Source organism: Melanostigma gelatinosum (assembly GCF_949748355.1).
Source record: "Melanostigma gelatinosum genome assembly, chromosome: 19".
Lineage (NCBI taxonomy): Eukaryota > Metazoa > Chordata > Actinopteri > Perciformes > Zoarcidae > Melanostigma > Melanostigma gelatinosum.
Genome location: NC_136652.1, coordinates 12296157 through 12305207, shown reverse-complemented (window position 1 = coordinate 12305207; position 9051 = coordinate 12296157). Strand labels below are relative to the sequence as shown.

At 43.6% G+C, this 9051-nt stretch overlaps 1 protein-coding gene across 1 annotated transcript; it reads left to right on the top strand.

Moving 5' to 3' along the window:
• Positions 1-858: 858 nt before the first annotated feature.
• On the top strand, positions 859-5767 carry LOC306793523 (uncharacterized protein; the record flags this gene model as incomplete). The annotated part of the gene is made up of 18 exons (XM_079291166.1): positions 859-927; positions 1396-1539; positions 1614-1688; positions 1776-1940; positions 2005-2101; positions 2203-2420; positions 2500-2656; positions 2736-2944; positions 3043-3160; positions 3321-3520; positions 3587-3701; positions 3781-3950; positions 4048-4139; positions 4221-4351; positions 4446-4635; positions 4774-4915; positions 5210-5262; positions 5551-5767. The coding sequence occupies 18 exons, from the start codon at positions 859-861 to the stop codon at positions 5765-5767; spliced, it is 2562 nt and encodes an 853-aa protein (XP_079147292.1).
• Positions 5768-9051: the final 3284 nt, after the last annotated feature.

The following is a 9051-nucleotide window of genomic DNA, read 5'->3' as shown; positions in this document are numbered from 1 at the left end:
TCTCTCAAATAATTAAAATTATATATTTTTGATGCCAAACTCAAATGTATATATGTTTGTAATAAGTGAACAATAAATATTTTTTTATCACATTATTGTGTATGCATTAAGATTTTCCAGTCTTCATAAAACACACATCAAGCTCTCTCACTGCATGTGAGCTCAGTGGAGAATCACCAATTGGTCTCACCTGTGTATTGTAATTTGCTGATGTATAAAACAGCTGGTGCTGGAGCAGTAAGGTAGTCAGTCACTTCTCTTCAGAGTTGGTTTGTTGTCGGGTGTGCTGGGCGTGCAGTGTCAAGCGCTGACAGTGATTTGATTCCTCTAGTTCTTTTGTCAGGCTGCGCTCAGACTGCAACATGTGGAGGCTTGGGAACATGTAAGTTAATTTAGAGTCTTTGTTCCAAAGACTGCTAGCTGCACACTTAATGTATCTAAACTGTGTGTTTTACTTGTTCAAGTTTGTTATGGAACTTGATGGCTGCAGTAATCCTCTTGGGTCAAGCAAGGCCAAATATGAAACTCAATTCTCAGTCACGTAAGCCTGAATTCAAACTAAATTACTTTACCAATGTTAAAGAACGTTTACTCTTCCTCACAAGCCTTTTCTTTTAACAGGCAGTGGTTTACGGTCAGACTGTGTGGGGAATCTAATGAGACTTTCATTGGACAAGGCCCTAGCAGTGGGGAACGAGCTTGAGGTTGAAGCCGTCGGTGAGTATAAAATCGACTAATGAACACGATAGGAGGGTAAAGTCCTGACATGGTTGTCTTTCTCCCCCCCCCCCCCCCCCCCCAGTTGGCACCCAGCATGTTGTGTTAACACCCAGATTGGCTGCTCAGTGTGGCTACAGCATGGAGTCTGACCCGTGGGGTAACACCAGAATCTACTCGTCTCTGCTCGGCTGCTACGTGGACAACAAAGTGTGTTTGAGCGCAATTTATTAGACATTTTATTATAATTCCCCAGTAAGAAAAACATGTGTAGTTCCCATATCTCTTCATTTCTCAAGACTCATTTTTGAGGCACACAGTAGTTCCTAATTTGTATTTGCTTCTCTGACAAACTTTAATCAAACTTCTCGTGTTTAACTGTAATTGTCAGTATTTCCCTTCCCTCTACATGCATTTTTTTTTTTAGGATACAACGTGTTTGTAATGTGATGTAAAAATCTCAGGGCTGTATTTCTCTCCCTTAAATTGTTTGGTCTGTGAATTTTTGAAATGACTCTTTATAATATCTTAACACTAGGCAATTTAACAATGCTAAATGGACAAAAGTGGCTGGAAATGTTTGCCCTTTTTCATTAATTACTTAAATAAATTGCTTGATTGCAGCTCTTGACTCCACTAATGCCGAACCTCTTCTCATTTGATGCATTGCGTTTGTAGGATGATCAGACCTTTAATGTTGGCTTAAGGCTCCGAATGTACGGCCGCACTCAATCAGACGTGGTTACCCATGATGTGATGCAGACATGCAGCTACACTCAGTGGGCCTCAAGAGAGATTCTCTGTGACAGGAACTACATGGAAGTAGGTTGCTTTACATTTATGGTTCTACCAACTAGTGTCTTAACAAACTATTAAACCACCATTTCTTGTTTTAGGTGTCAAACCACATTACTACTCCTGCTGCAAAGGGACAGGCTCAAGATGTTAAAGATATTGACGCCATTCCTGATGTACGTGTTAAAATTGGACTTGGTGTTCAACCTGCAACATTTGTTATCGCAAACTGAGGAAATTACTCATTCTTCCCTTCCCTATAGGCCTCTGAGGCAGCACATGGTATCTTGAAGTTGACATTCTACACCCCAGAACCAGTGTCAATGGTGCTTAGTGAGGCTGAACAAGCCGGCTATGGTGCCATGGTGACCTCAACCCGTCTGGTTATGCGATCCCTGTACAATACAGCAAAGACTTATTCAGAGGAGGTAAGCAACACTCCTCTCCAGTGTTTTGCATTAAAAGCATGACTTTAAACCTGACATCTTTTAGGTGGGTGGAGTCCCCATGGAAGTTTTCAGGGTGAGCGCCTACTATCAGGCACCGCATGGTCTGAATGTGGTGAACCTGGCAGCTGCTTGTCCCACAGGTAAGGCTCGAGCTGTCAATGGCTGACACGGCTAACATTTGGTTGACACTGTCAACATTTGGTTGTCACAGTTGCGTCAACAGTTGCTTTATCATTTACAGGTGGCGTCCTCTTCATCAACAATGTAATCTCTTGGCATGTACCTCGCCGCGTGACACCGCTGTTGGATGGCAACTTTGAAGTCTTAGAAATGCACATGGGTATCAACGGGAAGAGGCTTCATGGATCTCAGATGGCTGCACGGGGTTACACACTGTCCACCACACCCCATCACATCGTCATAGAGATCCCAGTGGGCTCGCCTGATGGTCACTTCAAGGTTGGGAGGTCTTCCACATTAGAAATGCAAGAGTCACTCGTCTCTGCATGTTTTATTAAAATGTCATCAATAATTGCAGAGCCATGCCCCAGATTACCAGTACCACATCACCTACAGTGTTGAGCCCATGCTTGAGGTACTGTGGAGGACCACTGACACCCAAGATGAGATCAGATACAAGGTTTTGTTCCCCATTACCACCCCTCTTATGCCGCAACCTCCCCACTTCCACGAAAGTAAGTCACATTCTCCAGCAGACAACAGAATCTCAGGCTCGAGAAGAAGGCTACAAACCTGTCTCTTTCTGTTCCTCAGCCACTGTTCCAGAGGCCCGAGTGTTCAGCGTTATCTTGGGCACCTTTCTTCATGATGTGGTACTGAGGACCATCACCTTCTCCACTGGGGTTCTCACTGTTGAGGAGAGCAATGCCAGAGGCTTCACTGTCCAGGGGCACAACCACCGCAATGGAACCAAGAGCTTCTCTCTTTCAGTACCCTTCGATTCGGATGTAGTCCTGAAACATGTATGTGAAATTATAAATGCAGAAAGCCAATCCGTGCCATCTTATTTGCTCTGCATGGCAGTGTTTCAAATACATAACTGAGCTGTTTCTATCTGCAGAATCCTGACCGCTTGGTTACATTCTACGGCCTCCCTCTGATCTTTGGGTTTATCATCCTGCCTGAAGAAACTCAGTTTACCCACCCAGTCGAGTTGCAGGCATCGCATCAGGATGTTGGTGAGCTATCATGCTTTTGCTTTTCACGGTATCTAGTTAATTGCTTTGACCCAACGGGGAATAGGAGAATGTTTCAATTAATATTGGGTGTCTCGCCTTAACACCAAAGGGAGAGAAAGTTGCTCATTCAAATCGTTAATTAATGTTTCTCTGCTTTTAGAGCTACCCACCATCACTGGCACCTGTGACCAGAATCAGTTTTACATCGGTGTGAAATACGGAAATCAAGGTCACAATTTCAAGGCCATGGTTGGCCCTCGAGAGCTGACGGCTGAGATGGCTGAGGAATACAATTTCCAAGGAAACGGCACACACTTTAGCCTCGTACTGCCATACACTGCTGAGGACACAGTGTTCGAGGTATGTCAAACTGTAAAAGCTGATGATAAATTTGCTGCGCTGGATAACTTCCCTTTTGTCTTGCAGCTGATAACCTCAGATTCAGTCAGAACCCGAGTTGACTTGCTTCTGTTGGATCCCATCAACAACTGGGTGCTTTCTGATCTCTACCTGTCCTGCACCTTCCCCTTCATAACAACCAGTAAGACATAATAAATGCAGTATTTCTGCTGATTGGGATTGTAGGATATTTTCATCACCCTTTCCACCTCTACCCTCAGTGTGCTACCCCAATGGAACCATGACCGCTATGGCAGTGAAGGTGGAATCTGTGCCCAATCTCAGCCCAAGTAGGCTGACCCTGAAGGACCAGTCCTGCAAACCGGCGTTCAGTGACGAGCGCTCCGCATACTTCTCTTTCAGTGTCGATTCCTGTGGAACCACTAGAACAGTAAGTGTTGGTTCACCTTAAATGTACAAATTATTTTGTCAAACCTTATAATGCCTCACTTTCATATTTTTTTTTTTTCTTTTTTTTTTTTTTTAAGTTCTTTGACCACTACATGCTGTATGAAAATGAGATTGGCCTGTATTACAACAACAAAGTAGCCTACACAGCGCCAGTTGATCCAGAGTACAGGTAAAGAGACTCGTCCAATCTTTGATCCGGCCATACCGTCTAGTGAGAGGTCAACACCTTCAGTATATTTTTCTCCCATAGGCAGACCGTTTCCTGCTACTACATAGTCAATGAGACTCAGACTGTCTCATTCAGCTCTAAACCAAGACTCTATGAACCCACAGCAGAAATCGGCTCAGGGCAGCTGACGGTGCAAATGAGGCTAGCGCAAGGTAAGATTGACTTTATTAAATGCCTATTTTGTTTTTGCAAGACTGTCCTGTCTGGCTGGTCCATGCCTTTACTAATGTGACTCTACTCTTCAAGATTCATCATACGATGTCTTCTACCAAGCAGAAGATTATCCAGTTGTAAAATATCTGAGGGAGCCTCTGTATTTTGAGATGGAGCTGATTGCGTCTACTGACCCAAATTTGGAGCTCATTGTGGAGAAGTGTTGGGCTACACTTTATGATGACCGGATGTCTCTGCCTCTCTGGGATATCATTGTGGACGGGTAAATGGCAGCATAAAACTTTGTGCACCTTCAGCTTTTCTCTTCATTGAAAGCAATTTGTGATGCTCCATAAAACATAATCCAAATGTCATGGGTTCAACAAAAAGCATTCAGAAGCTTGTTTTATTCCCTCCCCAGCTGTGAGAATCCTGATGATCGCTATGTGACCATTTTCCATCCTGTTGTGCGCGACGCCAGGGTTTTAGTCCCATCCCACATCAAACGCTTCTCTATAAAGATGTTCGCCTTCACTAAAGAGGAGGCGGTTCTGAAAGATGAGGTAAAGTGGGACTGTTGTAACCAAATGAAGGCCACATTGCATGGTACAGCTGCATGTAGCCCTGCATAATAAACCCTTCTGTCTGCAGATCTATATCCACTGTGATGCAGTGATTTGTGATGAAAACAGCCAATTGGATAGTTTGTGCAGAGGCCAGTGTGTGCAACCTACACCCCAGATTTACTCCAGACAGCAAGAGATGAAAGGAGTAAGACGGGGTAAGTGTAATCTGGAAACATTTTGTCGACTAAATCTACGTGCAGTTGGTGATCTATACTCTGCTTGTCTTTCTAGGGCAAAGAGGAACAGGCTCTACTCAGCAAAGGCAGATCTCCTCTGGGCCGATTGTGTTAACATCTGATCAAACTTCTGAATAAACGAGTTGTCTTTAAACGTTTGTGCAGTCTTTTCTTTGCTGAATTCGTATCAAAGCTTTGGGAAGTCCTTTTGTCTTAACCCTGCATTATAAGTCAGTCAAGAAAGCAATTCTTCTTTTAGGGGAGAGCTTTTTTTCTTTTTTTTTAGGTTACTAAAGGGGCTATAGAATTTTAAAACTACAACAGCAAATGTCTAACAAAGCACTCTATTGCTGCAAATGCTCAGGCCCTAGTTCCTCCTGTCGCGCCTCTCCCTAGTCCGGCAAAAAGTACATCCAAGCAGAATTATCGTCGCCCCGCCACCATCGCTCATGCTTTTGCTTCCACTGGCGTTAGCACCACGGCTAAAAGAGCAAGACCCCTGCCGTATGACGATCTTCAGGAAGAAGATCCGGTCCTGGCTGCGCTCACAAACATCCAGTCATCCCTTAGCGAGATTGCCGTCTGTCTCCAGGTTCTGGAAAAGCCTTCCTGACTGCTTTCCCAAACTTTGATCCCAGGGGGCATCTACTGCAACAGCTGCAAATCTCTGGCTTCTGCAATTTCTCCTCAGCTGAGGAATCTAATTATTGCAGGCAACTATGTAAATTTAATAAAAATTCTGCTATGTTCAACAGATATGTCTGACAGACTTTACTGTAGAGAGGTCTTGAAAGAAAGTGATCCCAGACTGTCAATGAATCGGACGATGGCAGAGCTTAACAAGGCATTTGGAGTAGTCACGAAGTTCACCCAGATCGTAGGTTCAAACTGGACACTTTAGCCATCATTTCAGACCTGGCAATGTCCTACGGCGGTGCTCCTACTAGTACCACAAATCTTTCTCTGCAAAGGAGGCTCTGTGCGGTCAAAGAATAGACTGGTCTGTTGCTGATCTGACGCTTATGAGCAGACATTTCACAGGGCATCGGACCCTTTCATGAGTCATGTGCAGGTCTTTTTCACACACGGTGAGCCTTTGCCCACAAACGGCGACCCAAAAGAAATCTCAGCCTGGACAGGATCCTCACCACTTCTTCAGTGAGGACCGGGAAAGTGGCAAGGAGACTTCAAACACAGATACTCCCGTCTGCATCAATTTCAATGATTTATGCAGATTCTATAACTGTAGATTTATACATGCTTGCAGCTAATGCGGAGATGGTACCAGTCTAGTGAAAAAGGGAATATACCATCTTCACCTGTCAACGTCTCGGAACTTGGCTACTTGAAGCATCCAAATCAGTTTTGTCAATTATTGAATTACTGGTTTAAAGGTTTTCTGCTGGTTTAAGTTTTCTTCCAAAAAGCGATCTAATTCTCTTGCTGTATGCTTAATATGTCCATAAACTGACCAACAGGAGCTCAGGTAGGCAGGTTGTGAACGTGAAATATCACTAAATCCGGTAACATTACAAACGTTGAGATTAACTACACAGAAACTGAATTTGAGTGTTTGCCGGTGTGAAATAAAACTAACTAAATTCTGTTTTGTTATAGGGAGCCAGGAGCAAACGGCTCAGTTTATCAAGTTGAGGGGGGAGAATCCCGGCCTCTTCACCGGAGCCAAACATTCTGCAAGCGTTGTTTGGAAGTAAGCTATTGGTCCATTTGTAATATCTTTTTGACCAGCTTGTTCTTAAGGTTAGTTACATTAGCTCTCGTCCTATATTACATTAGTCATTTAGCACACGCTTTATCCAGAGAGACTTACAATTTCTTTACCAATAGGACAACCAGTAGAGGACAACGCATTATATAATATAGCAGGGGAGGGTGAGTCCCTTGCAGGCAAAACTAAATGGGACAACCTCAAGAAGTATAAAGTATGTGCATATGTGTTGCTACAAGTTAATTAACGTTTGCCGACATTCATTTTGTTGCTGTTTTTGTTGACAGTCTTGATTGATGTCCTCCGCCTTTGGATTGCAAGTACCCAGGGTCAGGAGACGGAGTCAGTGGGAAACCCACTGCTGCAACTTGGCCGTGGTTTGTCCTCATGGATGAGGTGTTGGGACAGAGGCCGTCTATAAACCCCTCTGTCCTAATTGCCTCCATCCCTGAGGACAGACCAGGGCCAAGTAACGCAGTGGGTGACCAGGAAGAAGAGGAGGAAATGCAGCCGGGCCAAGTCAGCCAGGGCCAAGAAAGAGAAAGGGAGAGAAAAAGGATGAGCTGCCATGTCACTACGAATTTTTTTCATAAATAAGGAAGTATAAAAGACTGCGTACATTTTTAGTAATTAGGTATCACAGCTTTACAATTGTTATACTTGCCTAACAATAATCGTGGTCACCTGGTACCTCCTTTTGGACAGACACCTCTGCAGACAGCTGGTCCCGCAAAGGAGCACCAGTTGCAAACCATTCTCCCCCTCATCCTCTGCCACATCCTCCACAGGCTCATCCTCTGGGGCCATGATGTCACCAGCCCCAAGGCTGATATTATCGAGGACGGCACATGCTGTTATGACCTGAAATGGTAAAATGGCAAATATATATATATAAATATTAGGTGTAACGTATTGAACCGTTCAGTACGAGGCTCACGGTTCAGTACGCATGACGAACCGAATACGTTTGAATAAAAAAATAAAAAATAAATATTCAACCAGGTAGTCCCATTGAGATTAAAAATCTCTTTTACAAGATGTAAGTAACAATACAAGATGTAAGCAAGATGTAAGTAACAATACTACATAACATTAAGGAGCAGTTTTTGTTTTTCATGCTTATGTGTTGCTAAGGAGACACCCCAGAGGATGGGTCACTCAGGTATAGTTCCATCATTGTTCCAAGTCAAAGAATAACTTTATGATGTTAGTTGTAATGAATAAATATATTTTAAAATCAAGTACATTTCTCTGGCATTTATAGTTTTCTACTGTACCGAAACGTACCGAACCGTGGCTCCACTGTACCGAACCGAACCGTGAATTTTGTGAACCGTTACACCCCTAATAAATATGATGTGATCTACTGTTCTTCAGTACCCTAAAAAGTATTGAGCGATTACTTACGTGAGGTACAAAGGTGTGGTGCACCTTCAGCGCTTGTAAGAAGATGGCCCAGAACCTGATCTTCTGATTTCATGTTTATTTTTTGTTCCATCTTTAACCCTGAATGTTTCTGAGTCAATGTATTGTGACAGGCCGAACACACGTGATCCGTCCTCTTTGTTTACCTTTTTTTTTTTTACGTCTCCATGCGTCCACTGGTTACCCCGTGTTTAACGTCACATTGCAATGATTTGTGGGTAATTCCCTTTGGCTAAGTCAGCATACCATGCTGACTTACGGAAGGTTCATAAAGGGCTCAAAATGTCTGCAACAGAGCCCTCAAACACTTGACGATTTGACAGTGGGACATCCCTAAACCCTCACGGACTTCGCGGGAGCGCACCTCAAAGTCTGTGAGTCCGTAAGAGGGGACAATGGGATTTGGCCCCAATATCCCCCCTTACGGACTCATGGACTTTGAGGTGTTATGTAGAAGGAAGGGAAATTCAAAGCCTTATCGGAGACAGAAATATAGCAAAAGACTTTCTTGAACAGATGGATCTTGTCACCCGATTTACGTTAGCGATGTGGTTTAAATTGGTACGAAAATACAGACGAGAAAAAGAGCTCAGGCTTCTACGATGGATAGCCTATGATAGACATTTTATCCCGATCTCTCGATCTGAGGTTCAAACAATGGATTTCACATGGAATAACAGCAGTATGCACAGTCATTAAAGACAGGAGTGTTGTGAGTTTCCAGGAGCTGAAAGACAAATACT